This window comes from Diospyros lotus, chromosome 12, assembly GCF_014633365.1.
Source record: "Diospyros lotus cultivar Yz01 chromosome 12, ASM1463336v1, whole genome shotgun sequence".
NCBI classification, from domain to species: Eukaryota; Viridiplantae; Streptophyta; class Magnoliopsida; order Ericales; family Ebenaceae; genus Diospyros; species Diospyros lotus.
This window is the reverse complement of record NC_068349.1, coordinates 9,668,549-9,686,080: the sequence shown is the minus strand read 5'-3', so window position 1 is coordinate 9,686,080 and position 17,532 is coordinate 9,668,549. Positions and strand designations below refer to the sequence as shown.

General features: G+C 32.8%; 1 protein-coding gene across 1 annotated transcript; it reads right to left on the bottom strand.

The window, feature by feature from the left end:
* Positions 1 to 14,664: 14,664 nt before the first annotated feature.
* Positions 14,665 to 16,762, bottom strand: LOC127787687 (BOI-related E3 ubiquitin-protein ligase 1-like). The gene is made up of 4 exons (XM_052315744.1): positions 16,298 to 16,762; positions 16,100 to 16,206; positions 15,679 to 15,980; positions 14,665 to 15,580 (listed from the first exon to the last, which is right to left on the bottom strand). The coding sequence occupies exons 1-4, from the start codon at positions 16,339 to 16,341 to the stop codon at positions 15,065 to 15,067; spliced, it is 969 nt and encodes a 322-aa protein (XP_052171704.1). The 5' UTR covers positions 16,342 to 16,762; the 3' UTR covers positions 14,665 to 15,064.
* Between the last annotated feature and the right edge of the window lie 770 nt (positions 16,763 to 17,532).

The window sequence follows — 17,532 nt, the reverse complement described above, 5'->3', positions numbered from 1 at the left end:
TCCATGGTGCAGGCTCACTTGTTTGTTGATTCAAAAGAGAGAGAAGGGAGAAAATTTTGTTTAAAGATGAAGGCTGTCTGCGCTTTTTATTTGCTGAGAAGAAAAGGGCAAATCAGTACTTTCATTCTTTCGGCCCTAGCCCTACTTCAGTTCTCAGGTTGAATGTCATAATAATCTTAAATATTATATTAGAAACTTAGCTATGAAGAGAGAATTTTGTCTATGTGACAATTTTATTTAATGAATTACATTTAAATTTTAGTTTTTTTAAGAAAAAAATATTTTTATTTTAAAGAAAACTTATAAAAATATAGTTAAATACTAAGATAACGTTTGTTAAAATGAATAAGATAAAAGAGAATTAAGATAAAGTCAAAATATTTTTTTACATCAATATATGAAATGATTAAGATAAAATTAAAAATATTTTAAGATTTTTATTAAATTATTTATTAAATTTTTTAAAATATACTAGACAATATAAGTGTAATTTTTTCCTTATTTATAAGTATTAAAATATACTTATTTTGAGAGGAAAAAATAATCATGTCTAAAAAAATTAAGATAAAAATCACGTAATTTTTTTTTAATTATCATCAAATAAATTTAACAAATACATTAGAAATAACAAATATTCTTAATACTTCTCATATCTAAGGGTGTGTTTGATTGGAAAAAGATGAAAAATAAAAATATTTTTCAATTCCATGGAAAACAATTCATATCTCTCATAGTTGTAATTTTCTATGAAAAATAGGTCAAAATATACTTTAATGTGTTATATTATAAAAAATTTCTATGAAAAATATTATATAATCAAACATGTAAGTATAAAAATTTTTTTATTGACGTGATATTTTCTATGAAAAATAATTCAAATTAATACACCCTAACATTTATATCTTATATCTTAGTTATTTGACAAATAGTAGCTAAATGTAATGGTTTTAAACCATTTGTAATTTAATTTGGTATAGCATTTAATTAATTAGTACAGTCTGTGATCTATGTAATTTTAAAAATAATAACAGAATGTTTTAATTAAAAATAAATAAATCCATATATAGAAAGTAATAAGTTTTACGTTACAATCTGCACAAAAGATAATCCAATAATTTACGAGCGAATTTTATTGAGAACAAATTTGACGCTACAAAAAGTTTTTATACATATGTATATATATATATAAGTAAATTGCTTTCATATTTTTCTTCTTGATTTAAACTTTTGCCCAAACAAACGATATTAATTAAAGTAACACTACCTAAACTAAATTAAATTCTTACAGAAAAAAATAATAATTAAGTCTTCTAATATTTTTTCTTAATTAAAAATAAAAAAATCAAAATCAAAAGATAAATAAACACTTCTTCGTCGACCCTTCATCTTCCAATAACGACTCAGCAGAAAAAAAAAAAAAAAAAAAATAGAATGAAGATGAACCTGTCGCTTTACCCTTAATGGAGACAAAAACTCAGGTCAAATCTTAATTCATTCAATAAAATAAAACTAAAAAGTTAAATTGCGATAATTTTTTTGTGATTTAAAAATTAAAAGTTTATGTGATTTATTTATTTATTTTTTCTCCCCACCACAAATGGCGTTACTTAAACCAAAATTAACTATAATTAAACCTAATTAGATTCCTGTATGTTAAAGTTAAAATTAATTAATTAAAATATAAAATAAAAATAGTTTCTGGGCGGATGATGAGTCTAGCTAGCTATCGGAACCCATCGACGGTTGTGGTTTGCATATCAGCCCTATTGGTGGTGGTGAATTAATTGCCGACTGGAAAGTGGGAGCAGAAACTATAACTGGTGGACTAAGAGAAGAAATAGAAGAGGAGGAAGAAAAAAAACGGAAAATTACAAAACAATCACATCTAAAATAAAATAAACTGATAAAAAAAAATAGATAATTTTCATGTTCCGGTGGGACTTTTGGGTCTTGGTTGGGGCAGGTAGGCCCAAGAGGTCACCTAACCCCACGTGAAGTGACGTGACAAAAGGCTTTCTCTTTGGTAATTCCTTCCAAAACCGGGCAACTCCAACCCTTCCGATTCATTCGAACTGGCCAAATGCCGATAGATTCTCCGCCCTGCATGCCCCCACCCACGTTTCTCTTCTCTTCTCTTCTCTTCACCCTCTGTCCCTCCCTCATTTCAAATATCACTTTTTAATTGGTCCATAAAGTAACTCGAAATATATATTACCACTTTTAATTAAGAATAATACGATATATCGCTCTATCTAATCGGATTAGTATATGACAAATTTAATTTTTTTTTTTTTTTTTTAAAGTTTGTTTAACAAGTGAGATACACAAGCATGCATGCATGCATAATAAAAAATAAAAAATAAAAAGATATTTCTAGTGTACTAATGGGCCATTAATTAATTATGACATAAAAAATTGAAAAGATAATTTCTACACTCTCATAATTTTTTTATTATTTTTTTTAAAAAAAAAAAACACTTCTTAATTTCTACTGTAAATTATTTTTAATATAATAAATAACAGAAGGCGCCTAGGGCACATTATAGCTTACCCATAAAAGTGCCACGCCGGGGTCACTCCATCCATCCATCCATCCAAGCCTTCCATTTCCAGATTCTTTTTTGTTTGCTTTCTGCGTTTCTCAAATCTTCCCGAATCTTCAAGCTTGGGCGGGCCCTCTCAAAAACCGTCCAACGTGGCCCCCACACGGGCCGGACCTGACCAGAAGAAAATTACTCTATATAATAATAATAATAATAATAATAATAATAATAAGCTGCTTTTGCATTGTCTCCAGTTGCTTCTCCGAAGCTAAGGTAAATTTTTTAACATTTAATTTAATATTTAATAAATTGATTATAAAACAAACAACGCGTCACCAAAATTTTCAAACTAGACGATTCATTGGAAATGGTCAAATTACAGACAGTCATTTAAATAAATATAATAATAAAAATATTTATTATTAAAACTTTTAGTTTTAGTTCATTTAAACTTTTATCATTTATTTGATATTATTATTAGAAGTACTTACATTTTAAATTTGTATTTAATTTCTTTTCATTTCAGTACAAGATTATTCACGAGGCATGGAATGATTGCACTAATTTTATTTATTTTTAAATAATATTTGCTCACTTAAAAATATAATAATAATAATAATAATATGAGAATAATTTAACTGTAGGATTCACCATCATCATCATCATCATCATGCCAATTGCCAATTGCCAACTGCCAAGTTTCTACCACCACCACCTCCTCCTCCTAACTTTCCTTCGTTTATGATATCCGAAAATCAAAAGCACCAAAATTAAGTTAGACTCAATCATAGCGGTGCCACCGCCGTGGAATTCCCTTTTACCAACGCAACTTTTACTATGTACCGACTGTGAATTTAAATCTTCTTACACTCTTTAGTATAAACATTTTTAAATATTTCTTATCTAACAAAAAAATGCAAAGAATGTACTTAAAAAATATATATATAATATATATAATAATGACCGTTATCTTATTATTAACAGAGTAATACTAACCATTATCTCTAAGGTTATATTAATAGAGTATGTCTATTATTAAAAATGTTATTTGGATATATTAATGCATTATATTCTATATTATTATAAGTATATAATATATCAATCTTGCAAGAATGTTATTGAAATAATATACACTTATTATATCTTATTCTTAATTTTAAAATAATTATAGTAGTTGATTCAATGTTTTAAAATATAATAATATATTTATCATCAATAAATTAAATTAGTCAAAGTATAATAATTATATTTTATATAAAAATTAAGATATATACTTATTATACCTTAAGTACTACAATTAATTAACATCACCAATATTAATAATACATCGCTAAATTCATTGTTTTAATTGTAATATAGGAAGCTTCTTAAATCTTTTAATTATTTATGAAATTATATTAAAAAAATTAATAAATCTATTTAGGTAGAATCTATTTTAGGGTTCCAACTTCCAAGGCTTTTGTTCCCCAACAAACGGTCACTGCCCCTGAATTGCGGGCAGCAAGGGCCGGGTCCACCACCTGCCCGAGTGCCCCGGCCCTCCCTACGTACGCAAGATACCTACCTAGTACCACCGCTGCGCCATCAATTCCACCGTTACTCGCCACGTGTTCTAACAGACAAAATAATTAACGTCATGAAATCTTCTAGATCAAGTCACCCAAGCAACGCCAGCTGTAATCTTCTTCTCTCAATCATGTCCGTCCGTTCGTCGGGATGCTTACGCCAAGATATTCAATTCCATAATAAACTGCATTTATTACTTCCACCAATTGTCTCCGGGTTAGTTGGTTCAACTATCTCGCTTTTAACTATGTTCAACTCCAATTGGACATAGTCCACTCTTATATAATAATAGGGTAAAATGTAAATTTTACTTTTGCAGTTTTATAAATTTATAAAATATTTTTAATATTTAAAAAACAATCATTATTATTTTTATTATTAAATAAAGAGATAAAATATGAATACACCTTTCATTGTCTTCCTTCTCTCCTTTAATTACAATAAAAAATTAAATTAACAAAATTAACCAACATTAGACAAAATCCACTAGCTAGGTACATTGCAAATTGCGAAAAACCTAGTGGGTCTCATTTGACATGTGATAAATCCATTTCAAGTTAATTGTAGTAAATTATAATGAATTTAGATGAGTTCATCACATGGGTTAATCACGTGCATGTGATACACAGTGAAAAAAAAATGATAAGAAGATCTTGCGTTCATCAAACTTATAACTAAAAGAGAGAAAAAGAAGAAAAAAAGAACGATTTGACTAAATTCACATATGGGTTTTGTCGAATACAAAACCCAAAGAAAAAGAAGCAATAGAAGAAGATGAAAAAAAAAAAACAAATTTTAATGGAATCTAAGAAAACAAGAAGAAGATAAACTTGGATGAATAAAAAAAAGAATAACTCAACGTAGATTCAAATCCAGATTGAGTCTTATTAGAATACAAGAGAAAAAATAATAAGGAGAGGAAGAATAAGAATAACCTAATTTGAGTTTGAGAGAGAAAATCTTACCACTATTGAATCCAAGAGAAAAAAGAATAAGGAGGAGGAAGAATAAGAATAACTTAATTTGAGTTTGAGAGAGAGAATTTTACCACTATCGTCTTTACAATTACAACCATCGTTGTTGTTTGCCATTTGAAGAGAGAGATAAACAGATAAAAGGTTGGAAAATAGAAATAAATATAAATAAAAAAGAGGCAAAATGTTTAAATATAAGGACATTTTTATTATTTTCTAATGTTAAATAAGGGTTAATTAATGATGAAGAAAAAACTGCAACATTAGATTAAACCTTAAGAATACTTGTTTATTTTCTCAAACATTAAGAACATTTTTTTCAATTATTCTAAATTTCAAATGTGCTACATGGAATTTTTTTTTATATTTTAAGTGTTTCTGCTAATAAATGTCCTAGGAGCACTCTTAAGGAGCATTCAAACCTTAAATATAAGGGCATTTTGATTATTTTTTAATGTTTAATGAAATTAATTAATGATGAGAGAAAAATTACAACATTATATTAAATTTCAAAAGTATTTGCTGTATTTTCTTAAACATCAAGAGTATTTTTTGTAATCATTCTAAAACTTAGGGTATTACATTAAATTTTTCTTATATTTTTAAAGGTTTTGCTAGTAATGTTTGGATTAATTACAAAAATAATCACTCAACTTTACATTTTATTACTGTTTGGTTACTGAACTGTTGAATGTTATCTGTTAGTCACTAATATTTTAAAACTATTATTATTGTCACTGAACTTTAAAATATCACTTGTTAGTCATTAATATTTCAAAATTGTTTCTCATTCGTCACTTGTAAATTTAAAGTTCAGTGAGTAAGCAGTAACAGTTTTGAAATATTAGTGACTAACAGGTAACATTTTAAAGTTCAGTAACAAAACAGTAATATAATGTAAAGTTAAGTGATTATTGGTGTAATTAACCCAACAATGCTCTAGTAATATACTTTATTTTAACAAAAAATATTTATATTGATTGGTAATAGATGCATGCATGATATTTTAAAACATTTTATTAATCATTAGAATTATTTAAATAATAAAAATAAAATATATTAAATATACCTTAACTAAGTCATCTATGGCACTTAATTAACAAAACCCATATTTTAATTAACGAGTGTTTTTTTTTTTGGATGAAAGAGACCCTGTAAGACCTTTATAAGGAAATATTAATGTAGAGTCATATTTTTAAAATAAATATATATATATATTTTAATATCAATCACATGAATATAATTATTAAAAAGGTAATGCTAATAATTATCCAATCATAAATATACCTTATTTTCATAGGAGGAAGTAATTAAGGTGTATTTATTGCATATTTTTAATATCTAAACAAATTTTATTAATTAATAATAAATGCATTTTATTTTCAGTCATTTAATCTTAATATATAATCATTTAAATGTTAAAAATAAAATATAATAAATACATTTTACATGAAATAAAATATATTTATTATTACTTAACTATTATTGTCCTTACTCTTATTAAAATATTAATATATTATAATTTGCAAAGAATAAACAAAATACAAGTCAAGGTAAAGAAAATTTTACATTTAGTAGGAGTTAATTTAAAATATTGGAATGAGCTTTCAGCCTCTGTCCTATTATTGATTGGAGACATCTACACTGTATAAAGGGCAACCATATCCACTCCTTTTAAACACTTTTCTTTCTCATCTTGTCATCTTATCATTATTGTGGTTAATATTTTGGCTTTTTTCTTTTTTATTTATTTATCGAAAACAGTAATAATTAGGCGGCAGCATGAAATCAAGATTGATAAAAAGGAGTGGCTGACAATATTCCTTATAACATAATTGTTTTGATAAATTATATTTACTATGCATTAGTTTTTAGGCTCAAATTTAATTAAGTTTATAATCTGAGACACATTTAATTTTTTTTATAGTTTTAATTTTTGCTTAAAAATCTCTTTAAAATTATTTTTGATAGAAATAAAACTAAAATATATAGATCTAATCTCTAAACACAAATAAAATTCTAATATATATATATAGATCTGATCCAAAGAAGTGCAAATTAAGTCAGTTAATATCCATAAAATTAACTAAGTGAAATCTAATTTATGTATGAATTAGAAAAAGAAATTAATCTCTAATTTATCTATCTTAGAATTATGGAAGGAAAGTAATCACTGAAAGGAAGGGTAAATGGTTAGCATTATCCAGAAGGTACGTATTTAAAAGAGATAATTTTTTTACATTGAAATCTAGATATATATGTTATTAAAAGGAAACACATTTTTTAGATTGAAGTCTAAATTTGTTTATATATTATGGGAGTGTATGTAATGTGGGGTTTTTATTTAAAATAGTTAGTTGGTTGAGTCAAGTCAATATCTACAAGAAGAGATTATTATTTACCAATTATTATTATACTATATATATTGTGTTGGGATGCATGCACTTTGAGTTTTAGCCATCGATGAATCTCTACACGTTCAAGTTACCCATTAATTATTAATTCTTCCATTTAATTAGCAAAAGATCGAATAACATGGAAATATTAATTGTTGCATTGAGAGGGATGGATACTAAATTAATTATTATGTAGTGGTGACAATAATATTAGGAAACAGTCTTATTAATTTGACAACATTTTAATTTGTATAAAATAATTAGATTAACGTCATGACATATCTAAGTGAGTTTGAACAAATTATTGGTTAATTAATTAATCAGGGTATCGTCATACATCGTTGAAGAATTAGTAGATCGAAGTACTCCTCGATCGGACTACGAAAAGGAAAACCATATCTTCCTATTAATTAAACAAACAAACAATTAAAAGAATGGTCGTCAATTGAATAAGATTTAATTATCTCTATTATTGATTGATTGATGAAAAAGAGGAAAGAGTTTGTTTATTTCTATTTCTATTTCTATTTCTATGGTTAGTAGTAGCAGTAGTACCCGTGATTGATGGGACCAATATTTATTTTTAAACTATAGCTTAGACACAAATGAAAATGTGCATGATAAATTTATTATTTATAATATCCTCAGAAAATACGATTGTGATATTAATATATATATATTAAAATTGAGAAAGTTGGCTGAGATCAGATCATAATATAATAATAATAAGAAAAAATATTCAATGCATGCTTTATAAATAAATATTCGTTAACCTTGATAATAATTGAATTAGATTAACAAAATTCAATTAATTAATAGTGTGTGATTATAATAAAACATATAATATTTTATTTTGGTACCGTCCGCGAATTTAGGTTGGATTACACTTGCTGCTGCTGCTGGTGGTATAATAATAATCTATAATAATCTATAATAATAATAATAATATTTTAAGCAAACGACGAGCACGTGCCAAGTGGAACAATGAGAGCAGCACACGTGTGTCTCCCAATCAGCCGGCATGTCTTGGAACGTGAAACTACCTCGATTCCTGTACTCTATGCTTTTCACTTTTACTTTTTCACTTTTATATTATTTATTTATTATATTATTTATATACACACACACTCCTCTTTTATTAACTTTTTAATTAATTAATTAAATTCCTTGCTTTATTTGATGGGTTGCTCGCTCGCTGCTCCTTTGGCTGGCCTCGAGTTCGCATGCTTTTCGAGTCCACCCTTCGGGCTTCGATTATATTATATTAGTTCCAATTAATTAATTAATTAATTAATACGAATCTTTACTTTACTCCTCCCGAGACTCACGAGCCAGAATCCGACACTTGTGCGGTGCTAAAACTCACACGTTTGAACTGTGGCTGCGCCATCCATAGTTTATTGGTTTTCTTCCTGTCCGGTCCGCAAGGCAAGCACTGGACTTGGGACGTGCTGCATTGCGCGTTTTAAGTCTTACAGAATAAAAAAGAGACCAAATAAATCCAACAGACAAACAATAAATCGTACGTCTTTTTTTTCTTGATTCAAAGGATGAAATTGTTCATTTTAGACGCTCCCACACCCAACCGATCTGACAGGACGTGGGAGAAGTTAATTATGGTGATTCAGTCGGACGCAGTGGCTAGACCCAATATCACTGCACACAAAGAACCCCCTCATTTTAAAAAAAGATACCCCACACTGTCGCTTACGAGACTCGATTCTCGGACTTTTCTTTCTTTATTGTGGTTTATGCTTAGGCTTAGGTGTTGAGAATCAAACCAATATTTACAGTTGCTTTCGCATCAGTTTCCATTTTCATTTTATGGTAATTGAATTGAAACCAACCTCGTCTTTTTAGTTCCCTTCTGTCTGTTACCAGCTGCTGCTGCTGCAACTGCAACCACAATCTAAAATTCTCCTTTTGAAATAGAAATAAATAACGAGGCTACAAGATTTCAAGAAGAATAAGATGCGCTTGCTTTTAAGGTCCCTTTTTGTACCTACCTACCCAAGCAAGTATTGTTTTGTTGCATTACACTTCGATTTGGTTCACATTTTTTAATAAAGATGGTTGTATTGCGAACAATATGAGTTGCTCCCCATTGTCTATGCAATAAATAAAGTGGCACGAGCCTAGCCTCGTTATTATCATAAAGTTTCATATTAATTAATTACTCTAGGAGTAGTTGGTTATTTTTGACAATCACCTCAATATATATATATATATATATAGTCAGTGTGCTGGAGGTGAATGGTGAGGGCACATTTGCCGTGTCAAGACATTTATGGGTGCATCTTCTAATCACATCACGCCTGATTATGAATATATTAATATTATTATTATAATTAAGTAATGAGTTGATCTAATTAATTCTTGTGGATCAAATAGAACCAATAATAAAAAATCAAACGAAACCCATTTAGAATTTGGACTAGAACCTAACCAATCACATTAATTATGGGTCTTATATCATTAATCTTAGACATGCCAATTTATCCTTGGTTGCATTTGAATTTCAAACAATATCATTATCATTTCAAATCATATTTTGTCATTTCAAATCATCTATATATGTTATGTTTTTTGGGGTCCAACTTTAAATGACTATACTTCCCATTACTTATTTGACCAAATAATGTATTTAAAATTCCAAAATTCAAATGACAAAACACACCCTATTCAAACCCAATTTCTATTCTAATCCTACTGATTCTATTGTTTTTGTTTTCATTTATTTGGAACTAAACTACAGCCCATTTGTGCTGGGCTTGGTTAGGACTCTGGGTTCATAACAGGATCCTGATCGATTCAACTCGGAGTCTAATGCAAAGATGACTTGGGCCCATTTGTGTTGCATGGGCCGCTAATGTCCACATTGACAGAACTGGCAAGTAAAACAAATTTGGGCCTTCTCAATTCTAGGCCCAAGGCGTAGAAGGCCATCAAGAGAACTCCGTTCTTTTTGAAAGTTACAACACGGCCATTTGTTCTGTATGTTTAGAATGGCAGACTGGCAGCCTCATTTCATGTTTTTTTTTTTTTTTTTTTTATGAATTCAATTTTTTGATTTTCCTTTGTTAAGTTGAAAAAAAAAAAAAACAGGTCAGGCTGGCTGTTTCAGCTTTTAAGTTGTCTTTTTAACTCTTTTAAGCACAATTTACATGGGTGGCCTTTTATTAATTTTTTTTTTTTAACAAAATATTAGCCGCATTAGAAATAACACATGGATCTCCAAAAACAGCTCTGAGGCCCAATTCAAGATAATGTGTTAAGTGCTTAGCACTTGAACTTGGACAACCACTCAAACCACTAAGAGACACTAAACAAGAATTTTCAGAAGGCCAAACGTATTTTCTAACTCTCAACAATTAATTCATTTATATTTTAATTTAATTAAATTTTTTCATAAAAAATTATGCACACTTTTTATTAATCACAGAAGTGGCGAGTTCTTGAAAAATAAACGATGGTTCTCTCTCATATTTTTGTCTAAAAAAGAAAAAAAGAAAAAAGAACACTAGTATTAAGAGAAGAAAGAGAAATGGAAAACTAAGAATGGGGAGTGTCAAAAGAAAGAATTGGGCACTTGATTTTATGTGATGTATATATCACATACATCACATCCATTTGCCTCTCAATTTAAGTAGTAGTCAACCATTAACCGCTTACTCTCCCTCCACCACCCACTTAATTAATAATTCCCCTCTCAATCTCCTCCTACTTCTTCTTCTAATTGCATTAATGCACCATATGGTTATATATGGCTCCACCTGAACTTGTCCTGCTTATTCAATTGCTCAAGTTTTGTAACACCATTTTCGTGGATATTGTGGTCTTTTCTTTTGTGTACTCTTTGGGCCATCCCATTTCAATTCAAGATTTGTTCACACAACTCATCCCATCACCTAACTGCTAGCGTACGCAACTCAATCATAATGAGGTTGGGCTGAAACCCAAAATATTAAAGTTGGAATTGTAGAAGACTTGAAGGATGGGTTATGCTCTAAAATAGCGACAACTTGTAAGGATTTTATCACAACCTAATTCTAATTCTATTAGAAAGAAATTTGGTTACTAATTTTGATTGAAAACTTATCACATTAAAATGGGATCAGAATCAATCCAAGACGGCTGTGGGTAGGTAGCATCAGTGGTCCAAGGAGGAAAAATTGGGTAAAATTTATGCTTAGAATGAAGATGAGATAAAAATAATTGGGGGTGGGTGCCAAAATGGGGTATATAGTTATAAAAGTTGCATGCATTGAATCGTCTCACATCAATGGAGGTTTCGTACAAAGCTGGCTGCTGCTTAATTGCTGAATCTCTGTTCTGGTCTGCTCGAAAGGAGCTAGCAGTAAGTACTTTGTGGGGGTGGGGGGCTGCAAATCACGGGAAGCTATTTCCATTGGCGTATCAAAGTTTATTGCAGTGTTTGGTTGCTGAGATTTTAATGTGAAAATGATTTTACTAAACAACAGATGGACTCAGATTCAGAGTCATTGGACGGGTTCACGTCAACTCACCCATTTCTACTGCCCTCTCTTAATCTTTGCAGTGTTTGGTTGCCAATATTTATTGTGAAAATGATTTTTGATCACACCCAATTCAAGCAAAATTCTTCTTAATTAACAGCTTCTGAAATATCAAAATGAGTGCCCCAAACTACTGTCTGTTTACCTTATACTCTCTCTCTCTCTCTGTTTTCTTTTGTAAAAACAAAAGAACTTCACACACTCTTTTAACATACAAATATTTCTTATGAACCCTCCTTAAGCATTTACCATCTTTGAAAAATAAATAAAAAATTCTATATATATATATATTTTTTACAGAATATATTTTTGGTGAATGAATCCCCAAAAATAACTAGTGAAGGGATAATATCTTGTACCCTCAAGAAAATGTCCCAACTTTGATGGAGTTCCACAATGAAGGTCAATCTTGAATCATTCAAAGTAAGAAATAGAAGAATTATCTGGATGGATTCTAGAAAAACCAAAGATCGATTCAGAAAAGAGAAAGATCAAATAAAGGAACAGCAGTTAAGACATGACATTTTTGAATAATTATTATTGATTTAGCCAAAGTAGATAACATTTTATACATGTGTTCTGTTCTATCTAACTGACTTTTTCTATTTGATTTTCCTATTATATATAAATGTATATATTCGGGTTGATATTTCCATGAAGAGTCAATTCATATTGGTCTAGCTAGGTTGATTCTTTTATTATGGTATTTCCAAAGTGGGTTGCTTAGCTAGAGGGCAATAACGGTGCCTGACTCCAACATTGGTCGGTTGCAGAGAGTGTTATATTTGTGGTCAGTGCGCTTCTTCACCATGGGGGCAAGTGTAAATATTTTTGATAGGGGGCTGTATGCGGTGGTGGCATGGCACCACATGCCATGCTAGCCGACTTGAGAATCCACTTCCACAGTTCCACACCACACACACGTATCCATCAAACAAAGACAATTTCAAAATCAAAACCACCCTTAAAAAGCCTCCTATTATTATTATTATTATTATTGTAGTTATTTTCATTGAATTTTGATTTAAGTTGGAAGAGGAGGAGATTAGATTAGAGATCAATTCCGCCCTCGTGATCTCAACAATTAATGTCATTTCTTCGCTTCTCGCTTCAACAATCTATCTGCCATGCGAAATCAATTGCCTAAATTCATTGATACCCGATGTCCGATGACTTTTATATCATATAATTTATTAATCTGTCTGTCTAATAAGACAGCATGGGCCTAAAATCTAAGTCTCTTTCATAATCACTTTTTTTTTTTTTTTTTGGACACAATTTAGTTAATTGTTGGCAATTTTACCTTACCTGTGAATATATTTACCAAACATCATAGACAAGAGAGGATTAATTGCATTATTATTAAGTAATCGATACACGACATAAATAAAATTGGTCATACCAAATAACATGAATTTTAGACAAATTATAATAATTTGTAAAATAAAAGGAAAAAATTAATATAAATGATTATTTGAAAAGCAAAGGCAGAGAACAATGGTTGAGAAAGTCAGTCAGTCATGTGGATCCGTGGAATGGAATTGGAGACATAGCAGCATCACATCATGGTCATGCTCATGCTTGGCCATGCTTGGCTTTGTTTTGTTAATTTGGTCAATCTGGGAGGCCTGCCCTGTGATTCTCTCTCTCTCTCTCTCTCTCTTCCAAAAACTGATAAGAAAGTACTACTTAATTGGATAAGTCCGTGCCATCCACGCTAATTAATTAATTAATTTAGAGGAAGAATCTTCTACATAAAATGCTTTGCCCACAAACTACTACTACTACTAGTAGGAGGGGGTTTGTGTCCAAAATCCAACTACACCCAGAATCATTGCTCGCTCGCTCGCTATACTTATTACTTGTGTATGTATCATTGAACATTAGATCAAGAAGGGGCTGTTTGTTTGGATGACTCGGAAATGGTCCCCCAACCCAACAGTTATGATGATGATGATACCTCTTGCTTGCTTTCTCCTTCAATTTGACAGCGTTTTCTCTGCAGCATCCGAATAATTGCCCCTCAAAATTGACAAAGCAAAGCCACCTCTTCCTTTTCAAATGAAGTTACCATCCAGAAGGTGGGAAAATATCTTCAATGATTCTCCTTGCAAAAATGATATTCATTCATTCATCAGTTTTGCTTACAAATTATTTATAAATCAAGAAAACTGGAATTTATTATTTTTTTTTTTGTTTTTCACAATTCCAATGTTCACTTCCCAAACAAAGCCTGTGCATGGCCCCAAGGCTAGGGACGGAAATGGGGGGCAAGCAACTAAAGACAATTATGAATGAATCTGAGGTAACAAAAGAGAATTTAATTCACCCAAACATGGTCTTAGGATCCGATCCATTCCCACCCCATATATGCCCATTCAATTCATTCATTCATTCATTATGGAGAAAGAAAGGGAGAGGTGGAGTGGTGCTTCTTTCTTCCCTGGCTGGGCTCCTTTTATTAGTATAACAACATATTTTTAGCCCTTAAAAACATAATAATACTTTTGCAAAGCGAAAAAACAATCACGTATTTCTTTTGTGGAGATAAATAATAAATTGAAAGTTTTAAAAAATACGCTCACAGACGAAATTAATTTGCATGTAAATTAGAGCAAACTCATTGGCATGGAAAATAAATCAGGAGGCATCCAACCAACAAAAGAATGTATTATCTATATCAATTTAAATTTCAGGAAAGGAACAAAAACCAGTGTCACTTGGCCCATCATGTACATTAATCATGTGCCCATGCCCCAGGGTCCGGTGCTCCTTCTCCCAAATAAAACTACTGATTTAAGATCAAACAAAAAATAACAATAAAAAAAAAAAAAAGAAGAGAGGGAGATAGATGGCATGAGAAAGAAAGAAAGAAAGAAAATATGTTATTATTATTATTATCATCATTATATTCAATATTAACTTAGATTTTTCTTTTCTCTATTAACCTCATTACTCCCTCTGGGTGGGTCCACATGATGATGATGATGACGACGACGACATAGGGCCTGGCTTGGCATGGGCTTCGGAAAAATGGGCCTGGGCCCATCTCAACAAAGGAAGACCTCAATGCTGGACTCTCTGAAAGCGAGACAAAGAGGGCATGATTGAGCAAAAGCACCGCATTCTGTACAGAGGCAAAGATGCCGACACGGTAACACAATCACCGAGGCCACTCGCTTCCCACACGCCTTGCAACTCGGCCCGCTGCTAGCCACGACTCGGTCCGGGTCGATATACGCCGACTCGGCGTCCTCCGCCTCTCCCCCCGCGGCCACGCATCCCCCCGCTTCCTCCGCTCTGTCGCTGCTGATCATGGCTTGCTGCAGCCTCTTCTGCAGCGACGCCGCCGTAGCCTCCTGGGCCCTCGCCCTGGCCTGCCACGCCTGCGCCTCGGCGCTGAGCTGGGCCGCCCGAGCCTCCAGCTCGGCGTTGCGCCGCGCCACCTTCTCCGCCTCGGCCTCCTTCTCCCTCAGCCTCCGCGCCACTGTTTCCTCCGCCGCCCCCAGCAGCCCGCGGTAGTGCCTCTGCCTCTTCTCCGCTAATGTGCGCCTCAGCTGCTCTCCCTGATGATTAACCACCATTCGATTCAAAACTTGGAACGGGAAAAATTCAAACGACGCATTTCCGGAAAATCAAAAAAGAAACGAACAGAAAAACCTACCTGGGCTTGAAGGAATTGCTCAATTTCGTCTCTCTGTTGCCTGATTTGGGTCGCCAAATCTTCCGACAATATCGACAACGCAATCGAAGATTGAGAAGACAGAGCTTCTTGTTGTTGCTGCTGCAATTTTTGTTGTTGTTCGCCGAAAGCCAAACGGAGACCGGTGGACACCACATTGGATTGATGGGTGTGAAGCTGAGCGAGGTCTACGAGCTGAGGGGGCTGAGCTTGCATCGAAAACGGACTAATAGGCGACGTTGATGCAGTCACTTCGCGTGCTCTCTTGCGCGGATTAGTCCCCACTGTGAAGCGAATCAATGCCGCAAACATATCAGAACGTCAATCCTTAAATTACCAAACTTAGGGAGATAACATCAGCGAGACAGAGAGAGAGAGAGAGAGAGAGTCAATCGGCTCTGACCTCCATTGGCAAAGAGCATGTGGGATTGATCAAGAAATCCTCCTCCGCCTGGTTGTGGCTGCAGGGAATAATCGTTGCCAAGTGGGCTCTTCCCTTCCTGTACGCCCCTGCAACAGCGAAAAGAATAAGACTATTATATCTAGATACATAAAAGAGTGCGTTCATAATCATCGAAGGTGGAGGGGGATGAATGAAAACCTGTTGAGGAGAACATTGGATGGGTATTGAGCTTGAACGGCCATTTCTGTAGCTGCTTTTGAGATGAAACAGAGACCCGAGCAGATAGAGATATACGAGAGAGAGCAGCAATGTGGGGGTCGGGCGAGGTTAATTAACGCAAACGCATAATCGGCATGAAATGGAAGAAGAGTTCAGGGAGGGAGAGGGAGAGAGAGAGTATAGGGGATAGGCTTATGGGGAATGGGAAGTGGTAAAGAAGGCAGGCAGGCAGGCAGGCAATATAGAATCTGGGAAAAGAGAAGCAATCTCGCCTCTTCTACCGGTCCTCCTCTTTCTTATCAACAACCCTGCCTTAGCCTTGATGGTTATGCTGTCATCAATCTCTCTACGTTTAACGCAAAGACACAGACAGAAGAGTCGGAGAGAGAGAGAGAGAGAGAGAGAGCGATGCGTATGGATCGAATCAGTCCAAGAAACAGGAACAGAGAGAGAGAGAGAGAGAGAGAGAGTCCTCTCTTTCGACCTGATCTCATTCTTATTATTATTAGGAGGATTACTTACAGCTACGCCCACACCACAGCCCCCCCCGGGGGTCGATTTCCAATTTCCATTTTCCATTTGGCAGTCAGACCCACCATCTTTCACAAACTTGCAATTACACCTTTCTTTTTACCCTTTTTCTTTTATGTATTTTAATAATAATACATTAATACAACAAAATGAGTAACAAACGTGCGTGACCCTTCATTTTTAAGTTCGGCTTTTGTACAGTACACTCCCATTCTGGAATTTTATTTTATTTTCTGTTCCTAAAATCCATCCTAAGAATTTTATATATCATTTTTTTTTTCTTAATTTGAGTTTTTTAGAATCTCTCCCTCCTCAGTCCTCATTCCACAGCACAAAGAAAATATCAGAATTACCCCCAACCCCCCCCCCCCCCCCATCTAACTGCATCCATCTGCATGATTGTTTTGTTGGTTGAGTTTCTGTTTCTCCATTGCCCACCTCGCAAAGATGGTGTGTGTTTTCATCACAACCTTCCTTCCCCCTATATGCCTTTGCCAAATGACTGATTTAGCCCTTAGCCCCCTTTATTCAGGGTCAGGGGAACCCCCCCCCCCCCCAATTAGATGACACAAATTTTCAAAACTTTGAACAGATTGATTTGCCCAACTCTAACTGCAATTCCGAGCGAGCATATTTCTTCTTCTTCTTCTAGTGGAGTAATACTACTAAATACCTACCCACTC

Bases quoted from the DNA above. Each gene is read 5' to 3' on its own strand.
- LOC127787687 (XM_052315744.1), bottom strand. From the start codon at position 16,341: ATGGCCGTTCAAGCTCAATACCCATCCAATGTTCTCCTCAACAG. The intron at 15,981-16,099 runs GTCAGAGCCGAT...TTCGCTTCACAG, and splicing joins CATGCTCTTTGCCAATGGAG to TGGGGACTAATCCGCGCAAG. The intron at 15,581-15,678 runs GTAGGTTTTTCT...GTTAATCATCAG, and splicing joins AGCAATTCCTTCAAGCCCAG to GGAGAGCAGCTGAGGCGCAC.